Here is a 20,107-nt window from a genome sequence, read left to right on the forward strand (position 1 = left end):
ACATTTTAGACCCATTTTCAATGGAAGTTTCCTCCAATTAACTGGATAGCGTTAGCCGATTTAAATTTTAATTCTAGAAATTTTGTAGAAGTCTCCTTTATATAGCTTCCAGCAAATGTGAAGTAGTTGAGATGGAAGCACAAATTTTGGCCTACATTGGGGTGAAGGGTATAATATAGTCGGCCCCGCCCGACTTTAGACTTTACTTACTTGTTTTTTTATTTCCTTGTTCAAATACAAAAAATGTCGGAAATAACATCAAATTTTAGAATCAGTTTAGAGTTGTTCGAATTGGCTCCTTTGGCACCAATTATGTCCTTTAAACGGTCGACAAAGCCATCACACGCTGCACAAAAGTGGCTCTGCGGTATTTTGGGCCATTCCTGGCGAAGCTCCGTTTTAAGATGATCCGCACTATGGTATGGTGTTGAGTCCTTTTGAAATGACTATAGCCTGAGCCGAAATGGTTGTCGCCCGTGTCTTTAATACATTTTCTCGATAAAATTCGTTATTTATTTTGACCCTAACGTCGATGAATGCGGGGAGTGATCATCGGCCGCTTCGACGACTCACAACATTATTATTATCGGCGCTTGAGTTCTGGTGGCCTTTGGAAGGTCTACATTTTCAGTTAACCTCTGTCGCAAATAAACCCGACCAAATTTTGTAATTTGCCACTTTCCCGCTAGCGAAGAATCAAATACAACGTTCCCAAAATTCAACCTCACAGAAAACAACAAAAAAATGTCTTCGATCACGAAATTAATTGATTAAGTTTTAATCAAAATTTCTTCAATCACAAATGATGGCATCAATCACCAACGTCAATTAAATAATTAATTGATGCAATTATATTTTTGACTGTTGTTTTGATGAAACAAATTGTTAAGTCAATTACATTTTTAATTGAAAGTTTTTAGAGTTCAATTAAAATTTTGATTGATAAAATATTTATAACATATTTTTTTTTTGTGCTTGTGAGATGTGCTTTGTAAGGATAGCTCTTACATGTGTTTAAACGTTTGTCGTACCAAACCCATTATTTTGAACACCCATTTGGAACACATTAAAGTTTTTTTAATAAATTTTATATTTTTCGTTTATCGAAATAGATAATTTTTCTTAACAAATTAATAACAAAAAACAATAACAACAATCATTGACAGTCTATGACTTCTTCACTGACGTCTCCACATCAATTTACTTCAAGCGCAAACGGCGACGGTGGACGGAAGCGGGAAGATAAGTGTTGCTGGTGGCAGCACCGGAAGGAGCAGCAGCAGGGGCGAATGGAGCTTGAGAGGCAAAGTTCAAGGAGGAGGCAACACCACCATCGATGTGTTGGGAAGCACCGCCCAAAGCATCATATTGACCTTGGATAGCCTTTTGGGCATTGGCAGCATCTTCAGGAGTGCGGTATTTGACAAAGTGGACTTCGGGTTTGTTGTTGGCATTGCTGTTCTCAGCGTTCAATTTGTTGGCCAATTCAGCGAGATCGGTTTGCTTGTTGAGGACATAGATGGCAGTCTGTTGGCTGGCGGCATTCTTGGCCAAAGCAAGGGCGGCATCTTCCAAACCGCTGCTTTCGGGGCCCTTGATGAAGACAACACGGAGACCTTGCTTGACGGAGTTGGCGAATTGTTGAGTGGCAGCGGGATCATGGAAATCTTCATCGTTGGCAGTGTAGGTGATGAATTCCTTTTCGGGAGCGGCTTGAACAGGGGCTTCATGGGAGGATGAGCCAAAGCTACCTTGGGAACCACCGAATGAAGGAGCAGAGCTGCTGCCACCGAATGAACTAGGGCCAGAGCTGCTACCACTGAAAGCGGGAGCGGCACTGCTACCACCGAAAGAGGGGCCAGAGCTGCTTCCACCGAATGAGCTGGGACCAGAGCTGCCACCACCGAAAGAGCTATCGTAAGAGGGAGCAGAGTTCGAGGAGGAACCAAAACCACCGTTACCACCGGATCCGAAACCACCACTGCTTCCAGGTTGATAGTTATATTGAGCACAGGCAGCAGCCACTAAACACAATACAATGAAGGCACGCATTTTTGTTGGTTTAATAAATAAATTTGTAGATTTGAGATGTTATTGTTTAATGAAGTTCGAGACTAGAATGATTCTAATCCAATCTAGCTTTGTCTTTTATACTAATCAACCCACAGTGGCCGAATATCAGTTTTCGGAAATATTGATCATAAAACTTATGAAATATTCATTATTCATAGTCGCTATAGCCTCTACAGTATTGCTGTATTGTTTCGTTGTGGTTGCTTGATTTTGATGTTTCATTTTCGGTTTCTCCTACAAATCGTACCAAAACATTTTTGCATATTTTTTAATATATCAAAATATTATTGTTAATATTTTGGAATTTATCAATTTCCTGAACTTTTAAGCCCAAAAGAAATTTCCTGACACTTTGGGGTCAACTATGACGTTTAGTCTTTTTAATTTGGTATAGGTGTAATATTTTTGAATTATTAAATTCATTCAATATTTCTAATTAATGGATAATATAACAATTTTATTTAACATTATTTTTAACAAATTACTTGCCACAGAGAAACTAACTTTGTAAATTTTGTAATTTCCTTATATATCCTTTTTTAACTCAGTCGAGTTTATTGTCTTAATCATAACACTGATTTTGTTTTGTTGTGTTCAATTTAACTTAATATAATTTAACTATTCAAAAATAAAATGTTGTTATTCGTAATTATTTATACACCCTCAAAAAAAAATCGCTTCTTTAACATATGTTCCAAACATATTTTGCAGGAAGCACATATATTATTGCATGCTGCCGAAACATTAATATGTTTGTTTTATGTGAACATGTTATATGTTTGGAAGCATTTTGAGCCAAAAATATTATATGCTTGGAAGAATTTTTCCCAAACACGATTGTGCTCATTCCCTAACATACTCGTAATTTTCACTTCCACGAAATTTTTTAGTTATTGGCACCTTTCTCTGTAATACAAATAATGTTGAAGAAATTATTCACTTTTATAAATTTTTTAAATTTTACCTTTCGCCTGCACGGAGAATCGAACCGAGGACCATACAGTTTGTAAGCCAACACACTATCCACTGGGTTACGTAGCTGTTATAGTCACCAGTAGATAATTATCGTTTTAAGTTACATTTATATAGCATAGTTTGCAGCGCCCACGAGCCCATGCAAACATAACATTATTTAACAGAAACATACATTTGTTTGCCACGTGGAGCAGTGGTTAGCATGTCTGCCTTGCATGCAAAGGGTCGTGGGTTCAATCCCTGCTCCGACCGAACATTTTTTTTTTTTTTTTTTTTTTTTAATTTACACATTTATATTTATACTATATTAATTTTTTAAATGAAACATCGAAATGTGCGTTATTAAAGATTTATAGTCAGTAACAGTGCTTGATATAAACGAAATTGACTGATTTTTGGATAAAATATTATTTTTTTATTGCAAAAATAACAATTTTGTAACAAAAAACTGTTTTTGTACAAAACTTTAAAATTTGGAAGGAATTCAAAAACTAACAAAAGAAGAACGTGGAGTCGAGTATAAACATACATACATAATTTTATAATATAAACATAAATTTATTTAGGAGTGAACAGTTTTTTACTAGCATTTAACACCATTGCTCTAAAATTCCTTTTATTTTTCTTTAATAATTCATTTTAAAGAAAATAAACTTTTTAAATTGTTTTAGCTGTAAAAGTCGAACTTAATGCCCGCTTTTATATTTGATGGTGTCCGTCAACTCCTCGTGGACTACTTTTTAATAAAGAGAAACTAAACTTTGTTTTTTTACATTTTACTGTGTAATTTTTCACTATTTCCTCCTTATTTCATTTTACCGTCCCAACTCTAAAAAGAGTATAGTGCCCTTTCGTTATTTTTATGAAGACCCCTGATTTCTTTTAACGAACCAAGAAAAAAACAAGTATATACGGCCGTAAGTTCGGCCAGGCCGAAGCTTATGTACCCTCCATCATGGATTGCGTAGAAACTTCTTCTAAACACTGCCATCCACAATCGAATTACTTAAGTTGCGGTAACGCTTGCCGATGGCAAGGTATCTTAAAACCTCCTAACACCATCTTCTAAATTGTATGTAAGTCCATACGTGGTATATATTAAATCAAAAAAGATCGATCCAATACGTATATAATTCAGTTTGAAAAAGTAGACATAAAATTTTGACAAAATTTTCTATAGAAATAAAATTTTCACAAAATTTTCTATAGAAATAAAAATTTTGACAAAATTTTCTATAGAAGAAAATTTTGACAAAAATTTCTACAGAAATAAAATTTTAACAAAATTTTCTATAGAAATAAACTTTTGACAAAATATTCTATAGAAATAAAGTCTTGGTAGATTATTTTTGGCTCGAGTGGCAACCATGATTATGAACCGAATAAAATTTGAACAAAATTTTCTATAGAAATAAAATTTTGACAAAATTTTCTATAGAAACAAAATTTTGACAATGATGAAAATTTTATTATGAACCGAATAAAATTTTAACAAAATTTTCTCTAGAAATAACATTTTGACACAATTTTCTATAGAAATAAAATTTTGACAAAATTTTCTATATAAATAAAATTTTGGTAGATTATTTTTGGCTCTAGTGGCAACCATGATTATGAACCGATATGGACCAATTTTTGTGTGATTGGACCAATTTTGGTATGGTTGTTAGCGACCATATACTAACACCACGTTCCTAATTTGAACCGGATCGGATGAATTTTGCTCCTCCAAGAGGCTCCGGAGGTCAAATCTGGAGAACGTTTTATATGGGGGCTATATATAATTATGGACCGATATGGACCAATTCTGGCACGGTTGTTAAAGATCATATACTAACACCATGTTCAAAGTTACAACCGCATTGGATGAAATTTGCTTCTCTTTGAGGTTCCGCAACCAAAATCTGGGGATCGGTTTATATGGGCGCTATATATAATTATGGACCGATGTGGACCAGTTTTTGCACGGTTGTTAGAGACCATATACCAATACCATGTAGCAAATTTCAGCCGGATCGGATGCAATTTGCTTCTCTTTGAGGCTTCGCAAGCCAAATCTGGAGATCGGTTTATATGGGGTCTATATATAATTATGGACCGATGTGGACCAATTTTGGCATGGTTGTTAGAGACCATATACCAACATCATGTACCAAATTTCAGCCCGATCGGATGAAATTTGCTTCTCTTTGAGGCTCCGCAAGCCAAATCTGGGGATCGGTTTATATGGGGGCTATATATAATTATGGACCGATGTGGACCAATTTTTGCATGATTGTTAGAGACCATATACCAACACCATGTACCAAATTTCAGCCGGATCGGATGAAATTTGCTTCTCTTAGAGGCTCCACAAGCCAAATCTGGGGATCGGTTTATATGGGGGCTACATATAATTAAGGACCGATATGGACCAATTTTTGCATGGTTGTTAGAGACCATATACCAACATCATGTACCAAATTTCAGCCGGATCGGATGACATTTGCTTCTCTTTGAGGCTTCGCAAGCCAAATCTGGGGATCGGTTTATATGGGGGCTATATATAATTATGGACGGATGTGAACCAATTTTTGCATGGTTGTTAAAGACCATATACCAACGCCATATACCAAATTTCAGCCGGATCGGATGAAATATGCTTCTGTTAGAGGCTCCACAAGCCAAATCTGAGGGTCCCTTTATATGGGGGCTATACGTAAAAGTGGACCTATATGGCCCATTTTCAATACCATCCGACCTACATCGATAACAACTACTTGTGCCAAGTTTCAAGTCGATAGCTTGTTTCGTTCTGAAGTTAGCGTGATTTCAACAGACGGACGGACGGACGGACGGACGGACGGACGGACGGACGGACGGACGGACGGACGGACGGACGGACATGCTTAGATCGACTCAGAATTTCACCACGACCCAGAATATATATACTTTATGGGGTCTTAGAGCAATATTTCGATGTGTTACAAACGGAATGACAAAGTTAATATACCCCCATCCTATGATGGAGGGTATAAAAAGATCGATCCAATACGTATATAATTCAGTTTGACAAAGTAGACATAAAATTTTGACAAAATTTTCTATAGAAATAAAATTTTCACAAAATTTTCTATAGAAATAAAAATTTTGACAAAATTTTCTATAGAAGAAAATTTTGACAAAAATTTCTACAGAAATAAAATTTTAACAAAATTTTCTATAGAAATAAACTTTTGACAAAATATTCTATAGAAATAAAGTCTTGGTAGATTATTTTTGGCTCGAGTGGCAACCATGATTATGAACCGAATAAAATTTGAACAAAATTTTCTATAGAAATAAAATTTTGACAAAATTTTCTATAGAAACAAAATTTTGACAATGATGAAAATTTTATTATGAACCGAATAAAATTTTAACAAAATTTTCTCTAGAAATAACATTTTGACACAATTTTCTATAGAAATAAAATTTTGACAAAATTTTCTATATAAATAAAATTTTGGTAGATTATTTTTGGCTCTAGTGGCAACCATGATTATGAACCGATATGGACCAATTTTTGTGTGATTGGACCAATTTTGGTATGGTTGTTAGCGACCATATACTAACACCACGTTCCTAATTTGAACCGGATCGGATGAATTTTGCTCCTCCAAGAGGCTCCGGAGGTCAAATCTGGAGAACGTTTTATATGGGGGCTATATATAATTATGGACCGATATGGACCAATTCTGGCACGGTTGTTAAAGATCATATACTAACACCATGTTCAAAGTTACAACCGCATTGGATGAAATTTGCTTCTCTTTGAGGTTCCGCAACCAAAATCTGGGGATCGGTTTATATGGGCGCTATATATAATTATGGACCGATGTGGACCAGTTTTTGCACGGTTGTTAGAGACCATATACCAATACCATGTAGCAAATTTCAGCCGGATCGGATGCAATTTGCTTCTCTTTGAGGCTTCGCAAGCCAAATCTGGAGATCGGTTTATATGGGGTCTATATATAATTATGGACCGATGTGGACCAATTTTGGCATGGTTGTTAGAGACCATATACCAACATCATGTACCAAATTTCAGCCCGATCGGATGAAATTTGCTTCTCTTTGAGGCTCCGCAAGCCAAATCTGGGGATCGGTTTATATGGGGGCTATATATAATTATGGACCGATGTGGACCAATTTTTGCATGATTGTTAGAGACCATATACCAACACCATGTACCAAATTTCAGCCGGATCGGATGAAATTTGCTTCTCTTAGAGGCTCCACAAGCCAAATCTGGGGATCGGTTTATATGGGGGCTATATATAATTAAGGACCGATATGGACCAATTTTTGCATGGTTGTTAGAGACCATATACCAACATCATGTACCAAATTTCAGCCGGATCGGATGACATTTGCTTCTCTTTGAGGCTTCGCAAGCCAAATCTGGGGATCGGTTTATATGGGGGCTATATATAATTATGGACGGATGTGAACCAATTTTTGCATGGTTGTTAAAGACCATATACCAACGCCATATACCAAATTTCAGCCGGATCGGATGAAATATGCTTCTGTTAGAGGCTCCACAAGCCAAATCTGAGGGTCCCTTTATATGGGGGCTATACGTAAAAGTGGACCTATATGGCCCATTTTCAATACCATCCGACCTACATCGATAACAACTACTTGTGCCAAGTTTCAAGTCGATAGCTTGTTTCGTTCTGAAGTTAGCGTGATTTCAACAGACGGACGGACGGACGGACGGACGGACGGACGGACGGACGGACGGACATGCTTAGATCGACTCAGAATTTCACCACGACCCAGAATATATATACTTTATGGGGTCTTAGAGCAATATTTCGATGTGTTACAAACGGAGAATGACAAAGTTAATATACCCCCATCCTATGATGGAGGGTATAAAAAGATCGATCCAATACGTATATAATTCAGTTTGACAAAGTAGACATAAAATTTTGACAAAATTTTCTATAGAAATAAAATTTTCACAAAATTTTCTATAGAAATAAAAATTTTGACAAAATTTTCTATAGAAGAAAATTTTGACAAAAATTTCTACAGAAATAAAATTTTAACAAAATTTTCTATAGAAATAAACTTTTGACAAAATATTCTATAGAAATAAAGTCTTGGTAGATTATTTTTGGCTCGAGTGGCAACCATGATTATGAACCGAATAAAATTTGAACAAAATTTTCTATAGAAATAAAATTTTGACAAAATTTTCTATAGAAACAAAATTTTGACAATGATGAAAATTTTATTATGAACCGAATAAAATTTTAACAAAATTTTCTCTAGAAATAACATTTTGACACAATTTTCTATAGAAATAAAATTTTGACAAAATTTTCTATATAAATAAAATTTTGGTAGATTATTTTTGGCTCTAGTGGCAACCATGATTATGAACCGATATGGACCAATTTTTGTGTGATTGGACCAATTTTGGTATGGTTGTTAGCGACCATATACTAACACCACGTTCCTAATTTGAACCGGATCGGATGAAGTTTGCTCCTCCAAGAGGCTCCGGAGGTCAAATCTGGAGAACGTTTTATATGGGGGCTATATATAATTATGGACCGATATGGACCAATTCTGGCACGGTTGTTAAAGATCATATACTAACACCATGTTCAAAGTTACAACCGCATTGGATGAAATTTGCTTCTCTTTGAGGTTCCGCAACCAAAATCTGGGGATCGGTTTATATGGGCGCTATATATAATTATGGACCGATGTGGACCAGTTTTTGCACGGTTGTTAGAGACCATATACCAATACCATGTAGCAAATTTCAGCCGGATCGGATGCAATTTGCTTCTCTTTGAGGCTTCGCAAGCCAAATCTGGAGATCGGTTTATATGGGGTCTATATATAATTATGGACCGATGTGGACCAATTTTGGCATGGTTGTTAGAGACCATATACCAACATCATGTACCAAATTTCAGCCCGATCGGATGAAATTTGCTTCTCTTTGAGGCTCCGCAAGCCAAATCTGGGGATCGGTTTATATGGGGGCTATATATAATTATGGACCAATGTGGACCAATTTTTGCATGATTGTTAGAGACCATATACCAACACCATGTACCAAATTTCAGCCGGATCGGATGAAATTTGCTTCTCTTAGAGGCTCCACAAGCCAAATCTGGGGATCGGTTTATATGGGGGCTACATATAATTAAGGACCGATATGGACCAATTTTTGCATGGTTGTTAGAGACCATATACCAACATCATGTACCAAATTTCAGCCGGATCGGATGACATTTGCTTCTCTTTGAGGCTTCGCAAGCCAAATCTGGGGATCGGTTTATATGGGGGCTATATATAATTATGGACGGATGTGAACCAATTTTTGCATGGTTGTTAAAGACCATATACCAACGCCATATACCAAATTTCAGCCGGATCGGATGAAATATGCTTCTGTTAGAGGCTCCACAAGCCAAATCTGAGGGTCCCTTTATATGGGGGCTATACGTAAAAGTGGACCTATATGGCCCATTTTCAATACCATCCGACCTACATCGATAACAACTACTTGTGCCAAGTTTCAAGTCGATAGCTTGTTTCGTTCTGAAGTTAGCGTGATTTCAACAGACGGACGGACGGACGGACGGACGGACGGACGGACGGACGGACGGACGGACGGACGGACGGACGGACGGACGGACGGACGGACATGCTTAGATCGACTCAGAATTTCACCACGACCCAGAATATATATACTTTATGGGGTCTTAGAGCAATATTTCGATGTGTTACAAACGGAATGACAAAGTTAATATACCCCCATCCTATGATGGAGGGTATAAAAAGATCGATCCAATACGTATATAATTCAGTTTGACAAAGTAGACATAAAATTTTGACAAAATTTTCTATAGAAATAAAATTTTCACAAAATTTTCTATAGAAATAAAAATTTTGACAAAATTTTCTATAGAAGAAAATTTTGACAAAAATTTCTACAGAAATAAAATTTTAACAAAATTTTCTATAGAAATAAACTTTTGACAAAATATTCTATAGAAATAAAGTCTTGGTAGATTATTTTTGGCTCGAGTGGCAACCATGATTATGAACCGAATAAAATTTGAACAAAATTTTCTATAGAAATAAAATTTTGACAAAATTTTCTATAGAAACAAAATTTTGACAATGATGAAAATTTTATTATGAACCGAATAAAATTTTAACAAAATTTTCTCTAGAAATAACATTTTGACACAATTTTCTATAGAAATAAAATTTTGACAAAATTTTCTATATAAATAAAATTTTGGTAGATTATTTTTGGCTCTAGTGGCAACCATGATTATGAACCGATATGGACCAATTTTTGTGTGATTGGACCAATTTTGGTATGGTTGTTAGCGACCATATACTAACACCACGTTCCTAATTTGAACCGGATCGGATGAATTTTGCTCCTCCAAGAGGCTCCGGAGGTCAAATCTGGAGAACGTTTTATATGGGGGCTATATATAATTATGGACCGATATGGACCAATTCTGGCACGGTTGTTAAAGATCATATACTAACACCATGTTCAAAGTTACAACCGCATTGGATGAAATTTGCTTCTCTTTGAGGTTCCGCAACCAAAATCTGGGGATCGGTTTATATGGGCGCTATATATAATTATGGACCGATGTGGACCAGTTTTTGCACGGTTGTTAGAGACCATATACCAATACCATGTAGCAAATTTCAGCCGGATCGGATGCAATTTGCTTCTCTTTGAGGCTTCGCAAGCCAAATCTGGAGATCGGTTTATATGGGGTCTATATATAATTATGGACCGATGTGGACCAATTTTGGCATGGTTGTTAGAGACCATATACCAACATCATGTACCAAATTTCAGCCCGATCGGATGAAATTTGCTTCTCTTTGAGGCTCCGCAAGCCAAATCTGGGGATCGGTTTATATGGGGGCTATATATAATTATGGACCGATGTGGACCAATTTTTGCATGATTGTTAGAGACCATATACCAACACCATGTACCAAATTTCAGCCGGATCGGATGAAATTTGCTTCTCTTAGAGGCTCCACAAGCCAAATCTGGGGATCGGTTTATATGGGGGCTATATATAATTAAGGACCGATATGGACCAATTTTTGCATGGTTGTTAGAGACCATATACCAACATCATGTACCAAATTTCAGCCGGATCGGATGACATTTGCTTCTCTTTGAGGCTTCGCAAGCCAAATCTGGGGATCGGTTTATATGGGGGCTATATATAATTATGGACGGATGTGAACCAATTTTTGCATGGTTGTTAAAGACCATATACCAACGCCATATACCAAATTTCAGCCGGATCGGATGAAATATGCTTCTGTTAGAGGCTCCACAAGCCAAATCTGAGGGTCCCTTTATATGGGGGCTATACGTAAAAGTGGACCTATATGGCCCATTTTCAATACCATCCGACCTACATCGATAACAACTACTTGTGCCAAGTTTCAAGTCGATAGCTTGTTTCGTTCTGAAGTTAGCGTGATTTCAACAGACGGACGGACGGACGGACGGACGGACGGACGGACGGACGGACGGACGGACGGACGGACGGACGGACGGACGGACATGCTTAGATCGACTCAGAATTTCACCACGACCCAGAATATATATACTTTATGGGGTCTTAGAGCAATATTTCGATGTGTTACAAACGGAATGACAAAGTTAATATACCCCCATCCTATGATGGAGGGTATAATAATGCCAAAATGATAAACAAAACACATGTCCACACATACATAAAATGCTGCTCTCAAGGCGAAAACATAAGCTGTTTGTTTTTCAAATGTCTATTCTCTTGGTTCAGAATGTATATTCTCTTTTTTCAAATTAAATAATATTTAGACTTAAACATATCAAATTTTTGGCCTTATCATAAAACAGTTTTCCGAAACAACATACAAGCGGTTTCACAGAAATTGTTCTCTTTTGACTCTTTTGCTGTGTTATATTGATATCTTTCGTCAACTCTCCCGGTTTCCATCTCTATTTCTCTCTATACTCTCTCTGTCGCTTTGAATAAAATATCACAACATATGTATGTTTAGTTGAAATTTGTAAATTTATATATGTTTGTATTCACACATATGATTTTTATGAAACATTCATGCCCCAAACATAATATATTCTAACATATTAACATAGATGTCCCAAACATTTTTGTGTTAGTTTAGGAAAATTACATGTTCGCACTTAAATATATTGTGGTTTAAAATCGTGCCCGAAACACATTTTGTTTATATCGGAACATATGAAAAACATATTTTTCTAACAGTGTAATATTAGTTTAAATATAGTTTAATTTACATTATTTACTTTTAACCTATTTTTCATTAAATCGGGTTATTTTGAGGAACTGAATTTATTCGAATGTATTTTAGCATAAATTAATTTAATTTTTATACCTTTCACTATAGGATGGTAGATATACGAAATTTGGCACACATCGAAATATTGGTCTCAGGCCCAACAAAGTATATATATTCAAGGTCGTCATGTAATTCTGAATCAATCTAGCGATCTCCGTCCGTCCGTCCGTCTGTTGAAGTCAAATGAAACTACACTGAAAAAAAAGTATGCCCGGTTCCAACGATTTTGTCTTTACTTTAAAAATGTTGGTATTGATTCCGAGCCAAAGAAGCGGAGAATACAAGTAAGGATACTTTTAAGACACAATTCTCTTTTAAATTTGGGTTTTGTGTACTCGTTTCTAGGAAGCAAATTTTAATTTTTCCCTTTTTCAGCTTTTTTCTTCATATGTCATCAAAGTTATTTAAAAACGAGTTAACTACAACTTTATTTTCCAAATTCAAACTTGATTTCCAGGAGAAATTATGCTATGTTTTAAATAAATAACGTCTTTAAAATGAAGTGTTGAAAAACATGTCCTATATTTGAACGATTTTTTGCTTTGTAGTCAAGATGCAAAAAGACAACAAATTTAAAGACAATTTCATTAAATTTAAAGAATTTTTCTGAATTATTAAAGTCAAGTTGACCTTAGCCCAAAATTTTTTTCTTTCATGTTATGATACCCATTTTTAAGTGAAATAAATTAATTATAAGGACAATACGACTTCATTGAAAAGTTTATCGGCTTTTGGACAAGGACAAAAACTTTATATTAGATAAATGCGTCTTCTATGCTAAGCAAAATTTGCATTCATATTTTAAAGACATGAAATCTTTGACCTCACGACAATATTATTTTCCAAACATATACCCCCATATTCATAAAAGTTAACATAAACTTTAAACCTACTATTACCATACAAATTCCTTCGATAAACCTTCAGTAAATTATTATGAATATAGGCAATAATTTTTACATCCAAATAAAGGGTGATTTGTTAAGAGCTTGATAACTTTTTTTTTTAAAAAAACGCATAAAATTTGCAAAATCTCATCGGTTCTTTATTTGAAACGTTAGATTGGTCCATGACATTTACTTTTTGAAGATAATTTCATTTAAATGTTGACCGCGGCTGCGTCTTAGGTTGTCCATTCGGAAAGTCCAATTTTGGGCAACTTTTTCGAGCATTTCGGCCGGAATAGCCCGAATTTCTTCGGAAATGTTGTCTTCCAAAGCTGGAATAGTTGCTGGCTTATTTCCGTAGACTTTAGACTTGACGTAGCCCCATAAAAAATAGTCTAAAGGCGTCAAATCGCATGATCTTGGTGGCCAACTTACCGGTCCATTTCTTGAGATGAATTGTTCTCCGAAGTTTTCCCTCAAAATGGCCATAGAATCGCGAGCTGTGTGGCATGTAGCGCCATCTTGTTGAAACCACATGTCAACCAAGTTCAGTTCTTCCATTTTTGGCAACAAAAAGTTTGTTAGCATCGAACGATAGCGATCGCCATTCACCGTAACGTTGCGTCCAACAGCATCTTTGAAAAAATACGGTCCAATGATTCCACCAGCGTACAAACCACACCAAACAGTGCATTTTTCGGGATGCATGGGCAGTTCTTGAACGGCTTCTGGTTGCTCTTCACTCCAAATGCGGCAATTTTGCTTATTTACGTAGCCATTCAACCAGAAATGAGCCTCATCGCTGAACAAAATTTGTCGATAAAAAAGCGGATTTTCTGCCAACTTTTCTAGGGCCCATTCACTGAAAATTCGACGTTGTGGCTCGTTAGTAAGTCTATTCATGATGAAATGTCAAAGCATACTGAGCATCTTTCTCTTTGACACCATGTCTGAAATCCCACGTGATCTGTCAAATACTAATGCATGAAAATCCTAACCTCAAAAGAATCACCCTTTATAAAGTTTTTTTCCTTGCCCAAAAGTCGATAAACTTTTCAATGAAGTCGTATTGTCCTTATAATTAAGCGATTTCACTTAAAAATGGGTATCATAACATAAAAGGAAAAATGATTGGGTTAATTTGACTTTAATAATTCAGAAAAATTCTTTTTAAATTTGTTTGATGATCGATGATTTGACGGTGGTAAAGGAAAAGAGATATGTTTGTACGAATTTATTTTGGCATAAGCCGGCTATCATGTAAAACCATTTTTCGGAAGGTTCAAGTGTGGTTTACTTTTGGGTTTAGTGAAATGTCTGAATTTATTCTGATAATTGGTTGATAGTTTTGCTGCAAGTAGAGGATGCTGATGAGCAATGTGGTAATTCCGAAACGTGCGTCCATCCAACCATCTTGCAGTCTATAGGGCTTTGCCCAAATAAATTTGACAAACATTCTTCTCCTCTGTTGGCTAAGCTACACTTGTAGTTTAGTCAATGCATGGTTTTTAGTTGATGTCAAAAAAACAACAACAATGATTAAAGAAAAAAACCAACAATAACAAAACAAAACGAATGTAAAGACAAAATCTTTGGAACCGGGCATTCTTTTTTTCAGTGTGATGTTAATATATGCCCTCTAACAACAATGCACAAATTGGTCCATATCGGTCCATAGTTATAAATATCAATATCAATCAATTATATCAAATCAATCTTCAGATTTGAACTCCGGAGCATCCTTTTGAGGTCTGAGAACAAGAAAAAGTCGATGAGGGCCAGATCTGGAGAATACGGTGGGGAAGCATTTCGAAGCTCAATTCATGAATTTTTGCCATCCTTCTCAATGACTTGTGGCACGGTGCGTTGTCTTGGTGGAACAAAACTTTTTTCTTCTTCATATGGGGCCGTTTTGCCACGATTTCGACCTTCAAACGCTCCAATAACGCCATATAATAGTCACTGTTGATGGTTTTTCCCTTCTCAAAATAATCGATAAAAATTATTCCATGCGCATCCCAAAAAACAGAGGCCATTACTTTGCTAGGGGACTTTTGAGTCTTTCCACGCTTCAGAGACGGTTCACCGGTCGCTGTCCACTCAGCCGACTATCGATTGGACTCAGGAGTGTAGTGATGGCCATGTTTCATCCATTGTCACACATCGACGGAAAAACTCGGGTGTATTACGAGTTAACAGCTGCAAACACCGCTCAGAATCATCAACACGTTGTTGTTTTTGGTCAAATGTGAGCTTGCGCGGCACCCATTTTGCACAGAGCTTCCGCATATCCAAATATTGATAAATGATATAACCAACACGTTCCTTTGATATATTTAAGGCCTCTGCTATCTCGATCAACTTCATTTTACGGTGGTTCATTTTAACCACCTCTTTCGGGCGTCCACTGCGTTCACCGTCCTCCGTGCTCATTTCACCACGCTTGAATTTAGCATACCAATCAATTATTGTTGATTTCCCTGGGACAGAATCCTGAAACTCATTATCAAGCCAAGTTTTTGCTTCCACCGTATTTTTTCCCTTCAGAAAACAGTATTTTATCAAAACAAGAAATTCCTTTTTTCCATTTTTTTCACAATAGCAAAAGTTGCTTCACAAAAGACGCTCTATCTCACAAACTAATTGACTTACAGACGTCAAATTTTGACACGAATCATTGGAAGGTTGGTACTATATAATATGCATTTAATACTAGCGACGCCATCTATGTGTCAGACCGGGGACTTACCAGCCAACCTGTTAGTTTATGAACATTATATGATTGCACTTAAAAATATTGTGTTAAAAAATTTGAGTTCCAAACATATAATTTTTACACCCAGACATATGAAAAACAGTCTTTTTCGTCCGTGTATATGCCCTCTATAAAACGTGCAAAAATTTGTCCATATCGGTCCATAATTATATATAGTTCCCATATAAAATTAACCCCAAGATTTAAGTTCGGAATCCTCATAAAGGAAGAAATTTCATCAGATCCGGTTGAAATTTGGCCCTCTATGCAACGAAAATTGGTTCATATCGATTTATAATTATTTATGGACTCCGTCTAAACAAAGCAAAAAAATTTGGAAATACTTCTAAGGGCACAAGTTTAAAAGCACTTCCTACAAATATTCTCCCAAAGATGTTCTTTATTTTAACTACTCAGGAAGTTCTCTTAATTCAATTTTTTATAACTCGCTTTTTTTTGTATTTTTAATGGATAATTGTTTTCGTTTCAAATAGGTTAAAAACAGAGTAAGAATTAATAAAATGGTACAAATTATTTAAATTTTGTGTAAAAAAATGCTAAATCTCTTCTTGAAAAATTTCGAATTTTTGAAAATATTTGAGGTCAAACGTTTCAGACAAACGTTAGAATGCATTAAAAATCATAAAAATTTTTAAAAATTATTTATTTATCAAAATATTACAGAATTTTTTAATTCACATTCAAAACACTGAATTCGGATAATACCTTAAAACGAGATGCATATTCGACGCTGTTTTTGCTGGGTAAACAAATGTTTACGCAACTTAGATTCCATTTTCTTCAATCGATCAATGAACGGTATGACTGTGCCCCTAAAATTATATATATTCTGGGTCGTGGTGGAATTTTGTGTCGATCTAGCCATGTCTGTCTGTCTGTTGAAATCACGTTAACTTCCCAACGAATCAAGCTATCAACTTGAAACTCCGCAAAAGTTGTTGTTATTGATGTAGGTCGGATGATATTACAAATTCGCCAAATTGGACCACTTTTAGGTATAGCCACCACACACTGTTAGAAAAATATGTTTTTCATATGTTCCGATATAAACAAAATGTATTTCGGGCACGATTTTAAACCACAATATATTTAAGTGCGAACATGTAATGTTCGTAAACTAACACTAAATGTTTGGGACATCTATGTTAATATGTTAGAATATATTATGTTTGGGGCATGAATGTTTCATAAAAATCATATGTGTGAATACAAACATATATAAATTTACAAATTTCGACTAAACATACATATGTTGTGATACTTTATTCAAAGCGACAGAGAGAGTATAGAGAGAAATAGAGATGGAAAACGGGAGAGTTGACGAAAGATATCAATATAACACAGCAAAAGAGTCAAAAGAGAACAATTTCTGTGAAACCGCTTGTATGTTGTTTCGGAAAACTGTTTTATGATAAGGCCAAAAATTTGATATGCTTAAGTCTAAATATTATTTAATTTGAATTAAGAGAATAGACATTCGGAACCAAGAGAATAGACATTTGAAAAACAAACAGCATATGTTTTCGCCTTGAGAGCAGCATTTTATGTATGTGTGGACATGTGTTTTGTTTATCATTTTGGCATTATGGGCACAATTTTTTTCTTGGTTCCTTAAAAGAAATCAGGGGTCTTCATAAAAATAGCGAAAGGGCACTATACACTTTTTAGAGTTGGGACAGTAAAATGAAATAAAAAAACAAACTTTAGTTCCTCTTTAGTAGTCCACGAGGAGTTGACGGACACCATCAAATATAAAAGCGGGCATTAAGTTCGAGTTTTACAGCTAAAACAATTTAAAAATTTTATTTTATTTAAAATGAATTATTAAGAAAAATAAAAGGAATTTTAGAGCGATGGTGTTAAATGCTAGTAAAAAACTTTTCACTCTTAAATAAATTTATGTTTATATTATAAAATTATGTATGTATGTTTATACTCGACTCCACGTTCTTCTTTTGTTAGTTTTTGAATTCCTTCCAAATTTTAAAGTTTTGTCCAAAAACAGTTTTTTATTACAAAATTGTTATTTTTGCAATAAAAAATAATATTTTATCCAAAAATCAGTCAATTTCGTTTATATCAAGCACTGTTACTGACTATAAATCTTTAATAACGCACATTTCGTAGTTTCATTTAAAAATTTAATATAGTATAAATATAAATGTGTAAATTAAAAAAAAAAAAAAAAAAAAATGTTCGGTCGGAGCAGGGATTGAACCCACGACCCTTTGCATGCAAGGCAGACATGCTAACCACTGCTCCACGTGGCAAACAAATGTATGTTTCTGTTAAGTAATGTTATGTTTGCATGGGCTCGTGGGCGCTGCAAACTATGCTATATAAATGTAACTTAAAACGATAATTATCTACTGGTGACTATAACAGCTACGTAGCCCAGTGGATAGTGTGTTGGCTTACAAACTGTATGGTCCTCGGTTCGATTCTCCGTGCAGGTAAAATTTAAAAAATTTATAAAAGTGAATAATTTCTTCAACATTATTTGTATTACAGAAAAAGGTGCCAATAACTAAAAAATTTCGTGGAAGTGAAAATTACGAGTATGTTAGGGAATGAGCACAATCGTGTTTGGGAAAAATTCTTCCAAGCATATAATATTTTTGGCTCAAAATGCTTCCAAACATATAATATGTTCACATAAAACAAACATATTAATGTTTCGGCAGTATGCAATAATATATGTGCTTCCTGCAAAATATGTTTGGAACATATGTTAAAGAAGCGATTTTTTTTGAGGGTGCATAAATCGATGATTTGGCTTCTGGAGCCTCTTGGAGCAACAAATTTCATCCAATCCAGTTGAAATCTGGTACACTGAAAAAATCCGTAGTTAAACTAACGCTAAATTTAACTATACGTGGGTACAAAATATAATGACCGTACAAATGAGTTCAATATGAACTAAAGCAGAAGAAAATTTCCGTACGATTCCCAAAAAGTAGTAAAAATGAACTACTGTATGATTAACATGATCATGATTTGGCGCCAACGATTTTGTTCTTTACTTTAAGTTATTTTTTTCTTCTGTGATAGGAAGTAATTTCGTGTGTTGTACACGCTCACAAAAAATCGCTTCTGTAACATATACTCCCAAACATATTTTGCTTCAAGCATATACATTTTTGGGTATTGCCCAAACATTTATATGTTTGATCTCTTCCAATATATAATATGTTTGAAAGCATATTAGTCTAAACAATATATGTTTGGGTACTCTAAGTTCCAAACATTTTGTATTTTTGCATCCAAATTCAATAACGTTGTCTTCCAAAAAACAATATGTTATTATGTGAACATATAATATGTTTGGAATCATTTTGCACCCAAAAATATTATATGCTTAAAAAAATTCTCCCAAACAATATTGTGCTCAAAATTTTATTTATTTATTTATATATTTACAATCATAATGAATTATTAAAATAAACAGGTAATATAGGTGCTAACAACATAGGTTTTCGACCTGAATGCTCAAAATTTTGTTTCTGCCCAATTGTATATTCCCCCACATCTTTCTCACGTCCACGAGATTTTTTAGTTCTTAGCACCTTTTTCTGTAATACAAACATTGTAGAAGAAATTATTCAATTGTATGATTTTTTTTTTATTATTTTAATTTTACCTTTTGCCGGACGGGGATTCGAACAGCGGACCACACAGTTTGTAAGGATCAAAGAAGTAGCTGATCAATTGCCCAAGGAAAAATAAAATGTTAATTTTGTAATAACAAGTAACAACCACCAACTTAATTCAATATCGCTCCCTGTTAAATAGCGCTCCAAGCTACTAAACACATATATGTTTATATGCTATTTCTAAATTAATATATGTTTACATCCAAGCATATTATATTTACAAACATTTTATGTCCCAAACATAATATGTTCTAACATATTAACATATATGCCCCAAACATGTTATGCTAGTTTATGAACATTATATGCTTGCACTCAAAAAT

The 20,107-nt window shown here is 35.0% G+C and overlaps 1 protein-coding gene across 1 annotated transcript; it reads right to left on the minus strand.

Annotated features, from left to right (window-relative positions):
* Positions 1 to 1,200: 1,200 nt before the first annotated feature.
* On the minus strand, positions 1,201 to 2,082 carry LOC142242347 (uncharacterized). The gene has a single exon (XM_075313981.1). It carries the CDS (start codon positions 2,050 to 2,052, stop codon positions 1,201 to 1,203), a length of 852 nt encoding a protein of 283 aa, XP_075170096.1. The 5' UTR covers positions 2,053 to 2,082.
* Positions 2,083 to 20,107: the final 18,025 nt, after the last annotated feature.

This window comes from Haematobia irritans, chromosome 1, assembly GCF_050003625.1.
Source record: "Haematobia irritans isolate KBUSLIRL chromosome 1, ASM5000362v1, whole genome shotgun sequence".
Taxonomy (NCBI): domain Eukaryota; kingdom Metazoa; phylum Arthropoda; class Insecta; order Diptera; family Muscidae; genus Haematobia; species Haematobia irritans.

Excerpts from the sequence above, each read along its gene's own strand:
- LOC142242347 (XM_075313981.1), bottom strand. The coding sequence starts at position 2,052 with ATGCGTGCCTTCATTGTATTGTGTTTAGTGGCTGCTGCCTGTGCTCAA.